At 32.0% G+C, this 14855-nt stretch overlaps 1 protein-coding gene across 8 annotated transcripts in view; it reads right to left on the bottom strand.

Annotated features, from left to right (window-relative positions):
- The window catches only part of OXR1 (oxidation resistance 1), a 488540-nt gene that overhangs the window by 59979 nt on the left and 413706 nt on the right, over positions 1 to 14855 (bottom strand). For all 8 annotated transcript variants that reach the window (XM_054497496.2, XM_054497491.2, XM_054497493.2 and 5 more), the window contains 3 exons: positions 14140 to 14222; positions 10441 to 10548; positions 9357 to 9470 (listed from right to left, as the gene is read on the bottom strand). In XM_054497496.2, coding sequence (XP_054353471.2) covers positions 9357 to 9470; positions 10441 to 10548; positions 14140 to 14222 — 305 coding nt within the window. The remainder of the gene's footprint in view (positions 1 to 9356; positions 9471 to 10440; positions 10549 to 14139; positions 14223 to 14855) is intronic.

The following is a 14855-nucleotide window of genomic DNA, read 5'->3' as shown; positions in this document are numbered from 1 at the left end:
CTTAGTACCTAAGCATACAGCAGAACCCATTCACTGGAATAGCCTTTTAAATCTCAAGCTACAGTTGATAAATCCCATTCCACTAGATCACAAGCTTCTTAACTTTTTTGGTGCTACTGACCATTCTTACAGTGAAGCCTATGAACCAGTTTCTCAGAATGTTTTGGAATGGCCAAAATAAAATATAGAATTATAAGGAAAAACAATTAAATTGAAACAACACAGTATTAAAACATTTTTTAAAAACAAACTAGAAGTGTGTATATATATATATATATACATATTTCATATGTATATGAAATATATATATACATATATATGTATATATATGTATATATATATACATATATATACTATATATATATATATATTTCTTGGTTTTGTTTTTTTTTTTTTTGAGATGGAGTCTCGCTCTGTCGCCCAGGCTGGAGTGCAGTGGCACGATATTGGCTCATTGCAAGCTCTGCTTCCCGGGTTCACGCCATTCTCCTGCCTCAGCCTCCCGAGTAGCTGGGACTATAGGTGCCCGCCACCACACCCGGCTAATTTTTTGTATTTTTAGTAAAGACGGGGTTTCACCGTGTTAGTCAGGATGGTCTCGATCTCCTGACCTCATGATCCGCCCGCCTGGGCCTCCCAAAGTGCTGGGATTACAGGCATGAGCCACCACGCCCTGCTATACATATATATATGCTTCTTTACTAATATATTAAATAACACAAGATTTAGTGGTGACTCTGGACTCTGATAATTACAGGTTTGAATCCAAATTGTGATATAATGGCCATGAGCAACATTTTGTGTTCTCTGTAACAATTCTAAGGTGATCTGAAAATATCTGTAAGTTCTACTGAGGACAAAGTCCCAGGTATGCCAGGTATTTGCTGCTTATATTATATCCTCTTATTTTTAAAAATGTTAGAGGTCACTTAAAATTTTTTACATCCGAGTTCACAGGTCCTTTAAATACTACTCCCCACAATTCCCCCCAAAGTTTAATATTCTGTACCTTGTAGGAAAGCTAGACAGATGTGTTTTAAATACTTACAAAGGCTTTCATACCGTATGAATAAATCCACACTGCCTTGAAGAAGTTTTCATAGAAGCAAGATTCTTCTGAGCTTTGAGTTAAAATCTGTCACTTTGTAACTTCTACCTAATAGCTCTGATTTGGCATTTAGAAATAATACACAATACTGCCTTCTCTTCAATATCATAAACTGAGATATCTGAAAAGAACTATCAAACCTGAACATAACTTTTTCTCCCCTAATACATGGATCTAATTCCTTCAACCCATATGAGGGCAGAATTTTTACACCTCCTTTCATATATCCCACCTAAAATGTAGGGCTAAAGCCCAAGCACTGGGGCAGATATTCAACAAATGTTTGTTGAAGGAAGGACAAACAAATGCAAAATACTGTAAAACAACTACGTTTGATATACCACAATTCCACTGTTTTAAAAAACGTGAAATGGAATGAGATTTTAAGTTTCATGACACTGTTCAATCATTAATATCTATTGACAAAATTTTCCTCAATCTTTTCATTTTAAAATACAAATTAATAACTTTGCATTCATCTTGTTGTCTTTGGTAGTTATTATAGTTAAGAGTTTTATAGCACATATAAATTCAGTTAGCACAGATAAATAAGTGATATTAATAATAATCTCAATGATATTTATGAATACTTGTTATTTCTGTTATATGGACTATTTCATTTAATTTTTCAATCACTCATATGAAGTATACTATGATCTTAATTTTTAAGGAAACTTAAGCTTAGCCAAGTTCGATAACTTGACAAATGAGTAAGGAGCTAAGATGCAAACCTATGTTATCAACACACAAACCAGTGAGCTTAACTGTAATACTGTATCGCTTCCCTTTCAAATCTTCTACCAAACAATTCATAAATATGCTAAGAAAAAAATAGCTGGTGCAGAGCTATAAGAGGGTCCCCCTGCAAACTGGCAAAAAGCTATCAACAAATTTTGTGATTCCTCAATTCCCCCAAAATTGAGTTAACCACATTAGTCACACACAAATATAAATATATGTGTGTGTATATATACATATGTATATATATGTGCACACTGTCATATGCTTTCCTTAAATGAAGATATGCCTTTTTGAACAATATATGATCTCTGAGGTTACCTGAAAGTCTGAACTCAGTATCTATAGCAATACCAATGTGTCAATGTAATCCTTTTAAAAAGAATGTGAGATTAGCAAATGCTCAAAGCAAAGCACAAAAAAGGAGATAACTTTCAAAAAAGATCAAAGTTGTTCAGAGGAATTACCAGACCTCACTGTAACTTACATAAATGTACACTATTCAAAGTATTAGTATCCCTATGTAGATGGTTTTGAATGCTATTTTTAAACTGTGATTATTAATGTGGTGGTTTTGCAGCTCATTTGAGGGCTTGCTGATGCTTCTCTGTATAATTTTGTTTTAGCCACCAGAGAAGGTCCTTAAAAATATAGAAATATAAACATCTATATCTATCTATCTAGCCTCATTATTGCCCCAACTATTCAAATGTAAAAAAGCAAAGCATTGCTAGGGCCAATGATTTACAAAAAGTTTAATAATCACCTAGAGTTATCTTTTTTTGTAGAACATATTATACAATATGATTTGTATGTTATTATAAAGCATTACCATAAATGAATTAGCAACTCCAAACTGCCCACTTCCCTTCTTGCCTTGGCTTTATTGTATTTTTGCTCTTTTGTGATTGAAAATTTGTAGAAATGTTCTCTAGTAACACATAGGTAGGGCAAAGGAAGATTGAGGAGGAAAATCCATACAGGCACAGAAATACCAACATTTGTATTTACTTCATGCAACGTATATACAATATATCCTTTAAAGAAAACATTTACTTTTAAAGCAGTGTATGCTGTATTTTTCTTTCAATCCAATATATATGACGATTGCCATTTACTGTCTATAAATTATGTTTAATCATCTCCACTTCCTGGGACCAAGAACTTAAGAGTGTTTAAAATCAAATACAGAATAAAATAATAAAATTAAAATATCAGGATCAATTTTTAATTCTAATTATGGAAATAATGCTCCCATCTGGAATCTAGGAAAAAAAAAAAACCCTCATCCAGTAATTTACCCATTTCTTGTGATGTTAAAAATATAGGGGTTTCTTCTATATAAAATATTTGTTTCCTAAAATCTTCGCAAACACTAAGTCCTATTATAAAGTATAATTTTTCAGATACTAACCATAAAATTTTGTTCTAAGGATATAAGACCAAGGTATAATTACAGCATAATCTATTAAAAAGTACATATTAAAAAACAATTCCTTATTAAGTTGTTATTTAAAATAGGTTTAAAAGCATCAAAGCTAAATTATATGTAATAATATGAACGTAGTATGTATGATTTATGTGTTATTTACACATTTGAGTGGTATTGATATTTATAGTTTTATTATAATATATAAGCTTACATTTAATATATGTTATATATCGCATAAGTTGTATATATTTATATTAATATTGAAGTCTAAAAGTATTAAAGTTAAAATCATAATTTAGGAAAAAATTACAATTTATATATTCTATAAAAGAGATAAAACATGTTTTATATATAACATATAATATTGTATGTGATAGATATTAGTGCCTTTAATTTTAAGTTAAAACATATATATATATATATTCTATATATGCACAGAGAGACAGAAAAGAGAGGTTATGTTTGTGAATTGTTAAAGGATGTCATATGTGAGAGCAATTCCTGAAGCACAGGCGATATTTAACCTTTTCAAACTACTTTAATATTCCTAACTAAAATTGTTTTAATTTCTTGCATGTCTGCTATTACTTGTAATTAATGTCCATTTTCAGGTATACAGGCATACCACTTCAAGATGCCAATTAATTATGTGACTATCATGATTAAAAAAGAGAAGTTTTTTAAAAAGTTTTCACAATATTTTACAAATATTCACAAGCTTCCCAAAACCCTATGAGAAATTAACTTTACCCTTCAATATATCCTAAATGAAGAAAATTAACTAAACATCTCTAAAAAAATCTTACTTGACTAGAATTAGAAAGTTTTCTAAATTTCCCCTTCCCTTCAAAGATAAAAAATATAAAATTCTATAATATAAATAAAACTCCATAATATAAATTCTATATAATTATAATTTTATGAGGCAATGTTATGGGTTGACTGACTGTCTCCCCCAAAATGATAATGCTAAAGCCCTAACCTCCAGTATCTCAGAATGTGACCTTATTTGAAAATAGGATTTTTCAGATGTAATTATTAATTTAAGGTAAGGTCATACATGAGTAGGGTGGGCCCTTAATCTGACTGTTTTCTTTATATAAAGAAGAGACCACCATGCGAAGACATACATACAGGAAGTAGATGGCCACTTGTCACAAGCAAGGCAGAAAGTGGTGATATATTTACAAGATAAGGAATGCCAATGACACCTGGCAAACACCAGCTAGAAGAGGCAAGAAATGATTCTCCTCTACAAGTTTCAAAAGGCGCATGGTCGTACCAACAGTCTGAATTCAGACTTCCAGCCTCCAAAACTATATGGTAATAAATTTCTTTTGTTGTAACCCACCCAGTTTGTCACCCTTTGTTATGATAATACTAGGAAACTAATATAGGTAATTAAAAACATTTCTAAATCTTCTACATTTTTATTTTTGCTTTGGTCAAGCAAAAATTTCATGCATTACTTCCACACAGTTCTTTACTACAAACTTCCTAGTTCCTACAAATTGTGACACATATATTTAATTTAGATCATATGTCTCAGTTATAGAGTACCTGCACTTGCTAGTAGTCATCATTTCATTACTTAGGCAGTACAAAAAGTAGTTAAGAACACAACACAGAATCTAGACCTTGACTGCCAGGTTTTCAATCTCAGTTCTACCACTTACTAACCATCATTCTTCTCTCTATGCCTTACTTTCCTCATTTTTAAAAATACAGATCATGATTATTATACCTACCTCATGGGTTAAAGACTAATTAGAAGTCTAAAGTAATTAAAATGTTATTAAAGTGTTAAAGATTAATTAAATTCTGAAATGAACACAGTAAATACACAGTAAGCACTCTTTAAGTAAAAAAACAATAGCCACTGTAGCAGCATAATCACAGCCTATCCTTAAAAAGGAAGATTTAATATGCCTATATTCTACTGCTATTTTATACTTTTTCCTCTTTCCTCCTTTAGGACTTCCTGGGCCTTCCCCAGAATCTCTTAAAATTATTTTTTTTCAAAATTATATTGTCTTATCATCATGTGTATCCAATTCAAGTGTTATTAATATTCTATTTTTATCATATTTTAGATTGATTAGAGTATTATACCATGTTTTATCTTAAAGAGAATATGACTATCTGCATATCCCACCCTTCAGTAGAGTATATTAATATAAACATGAGTACTTTAAAATTATTTCACTTTTTCATATTACTTATTTTAAACATTCTTCCACTGAACTTCATCCTGAATATAACACATTAACAGTTTTAGCCTAAAATGGCATTAGCATAATGGGTGAACTTAAGGTACAAAGGAGAAAAACCAAAGGCGTACAAAACAAAAGCAGGTTTCTATATTTATTCAAAAAATGAGAGATTTAAAGAATCTTAGGAAGATGATAGTGCTAAGTGGTAGCTATTACTATACCGACTTTTATAATGATTAAATATCACCTAACTCTTTGGGTCCAATTATTTATTGGACAAGAGTAGTGTTTCTGAGTTATCATTTTCCAGCTATAAAGCAGTAATAAAAAATATGGGCTCTGAACCAAGCCCATCTGGGTTAGAATCTTAGCTTAGCTACTAGCTGAGTGACCTTAAACACAAAATAATTAACTTCTCTTCCTCTGTTTCCTCCTCTATAAAATGGATACAATAGTTATTGGTCAGGTACTAGAAAAAACAGATGGCACATCAAACTGAGCTTTTTTTTTTTTTGAGACAGAGTCTCACTCTGTAACCCAGGCTGAAGGGCAGTGGCATGGCTCACTGCAACCCCCAACTCCTGGGTTCATGTGATTCTCCCACCTCAGCCTCCTGAGTGGCTGGAATTACAAGTGCCTGCCACCACACCCGGTTAATTTTTGTATTTTTAGTAAAGACGGGGTTTCACCATGTTGGCCACGCTAATCCTGAACTCCTGACCTCAAGTGATCTGCCTGCCTTGGCCTCCCAAAATGCTGGGATTACCACCGTGAGCCACCATGCCTGGTAGAAACTGAGTAATTTTAAGAGGATTTAATTATGGAACTATTTACAAAGGTACATATGGTGTACAAAAACCCAGGGTGAACAATAACAGAAGACTCCTCTATCCCTAAAGAGGTAAGGGGGAGAAACAGATACCTAAATTTAGAGATGGCTCTGTGGAAAGGGCTGACAAAAGATAAGATGAGATGCTGAAGAATGTGGTCACTCTGAAGTAACCTTATAGGGAAGCAGCTAGGAGAATAAATATGTCCCCATCTTATTCTCTCTTTCCTTCCCTCTTATCTTCTGCAACTGCTCCAGAAAGAACACCACCAACAGAAGCAAAAGGTCAAGAGAGAGTCCACTGATGCAGTCTACCACCCAAAGGACACTAGAGAATACAGAGTAGTCTGGAGGGACAAACACAGAAACCCAGGCCAAGTGCCTACCTCATAAATTTGAGATAAGGAATAAATGATAATACTTTTAAAGTGCTTAGAATTATATCTGCTGCAATACTACATTTTAGCTATTTTTATGATTTTTACCATTACTTTGGTTCTATCTCCTTCTATGTTTCTTCCTCCATATGTGAACAAAAAAAAGTGAAAAATAAAGAAAAAATAGTTTTCCATGGAAATTCTCAAAATGCAATATTTTTAAGTGAAAACAAATTATTCAAAAACCAATGAAAGTCTTTATGCTGACAAAACCAGGAACATATTTTTAGCCTCATAGTAAACCACTACTAAGCTAGACATTCAAAAAATTTATCAGTGGTTGCTGGAAATATAAACTGACAATTTCTGAGAAAAACATATAATAGCAAAACTAATAGACATTATTTTAATCAGTGTAATGAAAATGTAAACTATATCTAATAAAACATAATATCCTTACTTCTAAGGGATTTATACAGCATGGGAGACATAAAACTCAATAATTAGAATATAGAAATATAGGCACTTGAGATATGCAGAAAGTCATAGAATTATTATCCTGGAGCCTGGTAATGAATATAATCCTAGGTAAAAAAAAAAATACAACTAAAATTTACACAATCAACCGTTGTAAGAATTATTTCTAACTATTGCCCATAATCTCTTTGATGGCAGGTAAAGAGTATCATTCCATGTAATGGGAAGTTCACAAACTCTTCTCTTACCCTTTTTTTTTTTTTTTTAAATTATTTTCCATTTCAATAAGTTTTCAGGGAGCAAGTATGTCTGGTTACAGGAATAAGTTCTTTAGTGGTGATTTCTGAGATTTTGGTGCACCCATCACCTAAGCAGTGTACACTGTACCCAATGTGTAATCCTTTATCTCTCACCCTACTCCCACACTTTTGCCTGAGTCCCCAAAGTCCACTGTATCATTCTTACGCCTTTGCATCCTCATAGCTTAGCCCCCACTTATGAGTGAGTACATGTGATGTTTAGTTTTCCATTCCTGAGTTACTTCACTTAGAATAATAGTCTCCAATTCCATCCAGGTTGCTGCAAATGCCATTCTTTCATTCCTTTTTATGACTGAGTAGTATTCCATGGTATATATATACCACATTTTCTTTATCCACTTGTTGATTGATGGGCATTTGGGGTGGTTCCATATTTTTGCAATTGCAAATTATGCTGCTATATATGCATGTGCAAGTATCTTTTTCATATAATGACTTCTTTTCCTCGGGGTAGATACCTAGTAGTGAGATTGCTGGATCAAATGGTAGGTGTACTTTTAGTTCTTTAATGAATCTCTTACCTCTTTTTTTTAATCTATCCCAGGGACAAAGAATTTACCCATATCGCTGGCCAAATTACAGGAAGTTTTTTGGTCCATCTTTGACGTAGCTAAGTCACTGAGGATTAAAAGATCATTCACATAACCTTATCCTCTCCATCTCTTTCAGTCAAATGGCAAAAGTAAGAAGGGGCACATTTTCACACAGGTTGAGGCCTGGCCTTGTTGCTCCCTTAACTTTCAACATTTTGTTTTCTTTGATCTTATACCTTCCAAAAAGCCAGTAGACAGGCAGATTTAGGTTAAAAGCCGATGAACAGGAAGAGACCCCACAGGTCTCTAGTCAGGCATGATGCTACAGCTTAGATTTTCATAATTCTGCTTTAGGGTTTGAAACACAGGCTAAATTAATCTAAGGCTACGTAGTTACTTTGTCATTGCCCCTTATTAGTACATCTCTTTGTAAGTCCCATGGGAAAATGGCTATGTTCAAAAAGGTATTGTGTCATTTGGTAAGTAATACCTACCATTAAAACCTGACTTCTATTCTTATCAATGATGACAACAAATGTAATATATTCCTTTTATGTGACTGCATTCTAAAGCATAGTATTGCCATAATTATATAAATAAGATATCCAACAAATAAATGAAAAAGACCTCATTTCTCTCTCTCTCTCTCTCACACACACAAACACACATACATGCAGAAAAAAGTTCCCAGGCAAGGAGAAAAATAGTTATTAATAATATCATTTAATTTATTCTATGAAAGGCAAAGAAATATATAATTCCTTTCAGAAGATTTTAGTCAAAATTGTTAAATGAAGTTTAGTTCCCTGAAGTTCATTTGTAAAATGTAAGTTATTAGAACACTCATTCCTTAGAAATGCTAGATAAATTAATCTACTATGTCAATTCTTGGATGACTAAGATGATAAATTATTTTTTAAAAGGCAGTGCGTCAAAATTAAACTCACTTAAGAGTTCTAAGTACTATATACTCATTTATTTATAGATGAAATAAACATCAAATTGGACATGAACTTCCTCTACTGTGATAATGTCATGTTTTTTGGGTAAGATTCCTTTGTAAGTTAAATTATATATGTTCTTGAAAAAATAAGAGTTGATGAATATTTTTGGCCCACCACCACCACCTACAAAGGTAAGTCAATTTAAGCTATATGGTTTCATAAGAATGTCTTATTTTTAAAGCTGGGATTTACAAACTTAAGCAACAAAATAAAAAGGAAATATTTCATTCTAACCATAGTCAAAATGGAATGTAAAAAACAAGACAGTCAATGTAGACACAGTGAGATTTCTTCAGAGCCATCTTTGCAAAGCAGAGATACTTACAGTGGTCTTATCAAATTCAGCCTCAGATGATGTTGGTGACAGAGGACTTACGGGGCTTAGAGATGGAGAGCTCTCTACACTGGAGACATATTCAGGATCAGGAACATACAGAACCTGTAAGAAAACATTCACACAAAGATTTAGTTAAACTGAAGTGTTAATAATTAGATGGTGTTCTATAAGCAAGCACTATTAACAATGACCTTGTTCTATAAGCTAGCACTATTAACAATTACCAATTAAATAGAAAAACATAAAAATTTTCAAATTATAAGAATATGAAAACATTTTTAAAAAAGAACCTTTAAAATCAATTTAGATACATTTGATAATATATACGGCTGGAATAGGGTGAGGAAACATTAATTTTCATATACTATACAGGTGTCACTCCTAAAGGACAATTTGGCAATAGCTAGCAAAATTTAAAGTGCACATATCCTCTGATATAGTAACTTTACTTCTAAGAATTCACCCTACAGAAATACTTGCATATAAAGAAAAACAGATATGTATAGGCATGTTTACTACAGCAGTATTGACCTTAGCAAAAGAGTAGAAATAGTCTAATGCTTTAAATAAGTATGATATATCAATACAATGCAATACTATGCACGCATGAAAAAGTCTGAACTAGAACTGTGATTAAATACAACACTTTCCAAGAATCAAAGTTAAATTAAAACACAACAACAACAAAAGTAGGCTAGATTATTCCTGAAAGAAATGCAAACTGGCAACTGGTTGCTTTTGGAAAAGAAATTGAAAGTTTGAGATGGAGGGATGCCTTACTTTGATAAAGTAATTTTTTATCATATGCATATATTGTTCTGAATATTTTAAAAAGCTCTTTGTAACTATATTTAAAAAGAAAAATTTACAATTATTTTCAATATATATTAAAAAAGAAACTCATACAGACATAAAACCGTTAATTTTCTCTTACATGGCCAATATGATTTGTTAAAAGCACATATAAAATTATTCTCAAATTTTCTATATTATTAACTACAGTACAATAAATACTTTCTGCCTTTCTGTTTAATGTTTCTAAACATCAGCACATTAAAAAAAAAGATACTACCTGTCCAGTAACAACTGCTCGGGAGAATAACTTATTTAATTGAACAAGTTCGTTAGGTGTTGTATCAAATTTCAGGGCTATGCTATTCAAAGAATCCCTTGATTCAACCTGTTTAAAAGAAAAAATAAATTATTTCAATGTTTAAAACAGAAAAACTAAACTATAATATTTAATGAGCATTAATATATCTAGGGACCAGCTTACATTTGATTAACAACTGGTATTGTCATCTTTGAAAATAACTGTCAAGAAACACTGTGTTTTGTTAGCAAATGCTCTCAATCTATTACAACACAGAGTACAGGCTTCATCACAATACATTTACATTAGGTCTCTACTTCAAGTAATTTCAAAATACAAAACATAATTTAAAAATCAAAAACTGATTATTTTCATTTTACAAAGGTTTTAAAATAATATACTATTCCTTTGAATAGTTTCTAAAATATATGTGACTTCTAGCAATATACTAATTTCATTTTTGCAAAGTACACCTGTATTAAACTCAAAATGATCTTTATGCATATATTCTATCATTGCACATATAAATTAGAAAAATATTTGAACTAAAGTTGAGTAATTTAGTTCTGAATCATTCGTATGTTTCCACGATCACATGTGTAGAAATTATAAATAATGAGATTTCGTCAATTACCCTAAAAGAAAATGTCACTTGGTCAATATAATATAACCACTTAGAGTCCCCATTACACATGGCATTAAGAGAGCTCTGAAGAAAACACAAATAAGTGCACCTAAAAGTGGTTTTAGTGCACAAGGAATTTACAATCTAGTTGGAAACTAAGATAGAAAAGGTTATAAAAGATGAGCAATTTAAAATGGAATAATGAATGCAATAGAAGTTTTCAGTATGAATAAAAGCACCATGTAATCCAAATTTTCTAGAAAAGACTACAGAAAAGAAATGATTTAAAGCTGGGTCTTGAGGAAGGGTCGGGAATTTGAAAAGTAGAGAGAAAGGAACGAACTTTCAAAGTGAAGATAACAGAACTGACATAGTTAAGAGACAGAAAACTATAACATATTTGTGGGATACTGTCCTCTTCCTCCTAAACCATCCAGAGTAGACTCATGAAGCACAAATTTTTAGGAAGGTGATTACATGGAGTTAAGTCTCTAAAAAGGATAAAGAGGCATTCAGAGGTCAGACATGGTGGGTCATGCCTGTAATTCCAGCATTTTGGGAGGCCGAGGCAGATGGATCACTTGAGCCCAGGAGTCCAAGACCAGCTTGGACAACATGGCAAAATCCCATCTTGACAAAAAATACAAAAATTAGCTGGGCGTGGTGGTGCATGCCTGTAGTCCCAGCTACTCAGGAAGCTGAGGTGGGAGGATCACTTGAGCCTGGGAAGTTGAGGCTGCAGTGAGCTGTGATAGCACCACTGCACTCCAGCCTGGGCGACAAAGCAAGACCCTGTCTCCAGAAAAAAAAAAAAAAAAAAAAAAGAGGCATTTAGAATTAGGTTACAGAAGATTTCAAAAGTCAGGAAAAGCACATGTGTGTGCATTTGTTTGTGTATGTAAAACAATAATATATATATTTTCCTTAATGGTTTTATAAAACCAAATTTATGCCAAATATTTGGGTTAATACAATAATAATCTAGTTCTGCCTACATGCTTCTGTGCAAACTTCCCCATCTACACAATGTACTGATATAAAACCTACGTTACCGAGATAATATATATAAAAGGTCTCTGTAAACAAATGATATTTTGCAGTAACATCTGTAAGTTTACCAAGTACTTTCATAATTAATAATAACACATTTTATTCTCACAGTGATTCTATTAAATGAGACGATGAAGGTAACAAAACAGCCCAAGTGGCATTTCATATTACTGGCATCAGGGCTAGAATTACTGGAACAAGAAAGAGAATGGATACAGAAAAACAAAGATAAGGTTTAAAGTAATAAAAATGTAAAGAAAGAAATTAAGGTACAAGATTTCAGCTAAGACTCAAGAGAAGGCATTCATGGATTGAATGGAGTTGTGGTGACAGCAGTAACAGTATGTCAGGGAAGCAAATGTGAATGAGCAAACCGATGCTGACTCTAAAGACTGCAACCTGAATGAATAACAAACTGAAAGGGAACGGAAATGAGAAAATCAGGAATTGTGGAAGGATGGAGGAAGAATTGGTAAGAGGTTTCCATAATTTGTTTAGTATGAAGTGATAGTAGGAAATGCAAGCAACTAGAAAGGTAGGGATAGAAAAAAAGTTTGGGTCTCACTCCACATAGTTTATAAAGTTCTTAAGCACTCCAAGTAATAGAATGTCAGTAGAAAAGCAAAAAGAAACAAGGGACCACTCATGTTGGGAATTAAGAAGAGGCAAACACCCAACAAAGTAGACAGAAGATACAATCAAAATAATAGCAAGGTCAATGAAGCATAATGATAGCAAAATGTAGTACAATTAGTTTCAATAAAAAATTAGAGTTCTGGAGAAAGAAAATAGAGAAAGCAGGAGAAAATGCAATCAAAGATAATTACCAAGAATTTTTCTAGAATTTATGAGCGACATGATTTCTTAGACTGAAGAAGAAACACAATAAACATGATAAAAACATGTATATATCTAAATTTTTCATATTGGCACTGCAGAATTGTAAAGACAAAGAAGAAATTTTAAAGGTTACCTATAAAAAACTTATTTGAACTTATTTTCTCAATTATGCAGAGAAGGTACAAACACACGCAATTTGAGTTTAAAATATGCTGTGAGATTATCTTGATATTAGTAAATTTTATTTCATCCTAAATTATCTGATTCCTAACCTTTTAAAAATATTTAAAATCTCACACTGTCCATTACATACGAATGGTATATCAAAATAGAGTATAACTTACAATTTTGATAATTTGTTCAATTTTAAAGATGCATGGAAAATAAGAGTCAAACAAAGACTGGACGGTTTCATAATGACACAAATGCTAAATTAATGTTTAAAATTGCTGTTCTCCTTAATATAGTTATGTTAGAAAAACACAAAATAACAAAATTAATCTCAGTTAAAAGTGCTTTACAACACGTTAACATTATCTAAATAAACAATCTTTACATACAATCAAATATGCAGCATACCATACACCAAAGCTGATTTCTCACTTCAGTTTCCCAGAGTAAACAGAAATGTGAAAAGCCAGCTGACTGCAGGGAGATTTGAAGTTCATTTCAAGAATACAGAAAAAAAAAAAAAAAAGCTCAATTTTTAGAGCTAAAGGGAGTTAGCTATAAATAAATACAAATGATTTAATGTGGAAGGTTATACTGGAAGATTAACATCAACTTGTCTTTTATGTATCCCATCTGCCATTATAATTATCACTAGCACTGCTGGGAATATAATGAAGATCACATTTCTAAAAAAATAAATATTTTCCTAAAAGCCTAACCTAATAAAAATTATTGGCCGATGGGAACTCTCTCAGTAAACTATCATCTATATTAAATTAAATTTTCTAGGATAACTATCTTTGTATCTCAGTAAAATTTCTCTTTAAAGAAAAAAACAACAACTAAAAAATAAAACAATTATCCAAAGTGAAATACAGATTTTTAAAAATAAGGCAATTAACAATGCTTGTCTTATTTATAGTATAAACAGAGAATGTCTCAAAGAAGACTCTTACAACGAAAAACAGCTTTTTCGAAAGCAAATAACTTACAGTATACTCAATAGTCCCTTTAGGTTTCTGAAAAGACATACGTCTTCCATCTTTCTTGTCTAGGGTCTTCTTTTGGCCAGTGTCTGGGGAAAAAAGGCAAAATTCCTATTAAACTCATCTTTCTTTCAGAGTAATGTCAAGGACTACTGAATAGAGCTCTTTGGGCAGATGTCTAATTTACTAGTAATACAACTTACTCCCTGGGATGCTCTGCTGTAAAAATCAAGCAACTGTCAAAAAAAAAGGAACTGAACTTCCTACTTGCTTGCTTTAGGAACTTAACTAGTATGAACCACTAGAATAATTGCAAGTCAACGCAAAATGTAATTGTCAACAGAAAGGAAGTCATTAAAAACTAAATTACAATTTATTTCAACAGATTTAACCTGATTATAATACCACCACATTTCAAGATACCTATTTTTAAAATACATCTTTCAAGATATATATTATTATTTTCCAAGTAAGAAATTGTAACATTAGTTCTCAAAGGAAAAAATTTTTCTATAAGTCATAATGAAAAATAGTCTTCTCTATGGAATTAAATTATGAGCTTTCATATTAACATGCCATGAAGTAAATCAAGGTGTGCTTTCATATAGAAACATACATTCGAACATTTAATTTCAGATTGAATGCCAATTATTAATATTTTTCATTTGCTTATCAAGACTTCCTTGAATGTTTCATTATCATCAAGATTAGGGAAACTGTTT

This window comes from Pongo pygmaeus, chromosome 7, assembly GCF_028885625.2.
Source record: "Pongo pygmaeus isolate AG05252 chromosome 7, NHGRI_mPonPyg2-v2.0_pri, whole genome shotgun sequence".
In the NCBI taxonomy this organism is placed as follows: Eukaryota; Metazoa; Chordata; class Mammalia; order Primates; family Hominidae; genus Pongo; species Pongo pygmaeus.
This window is presented reverse-complemented; position numbering and strand designations above follow the sequence as displayed.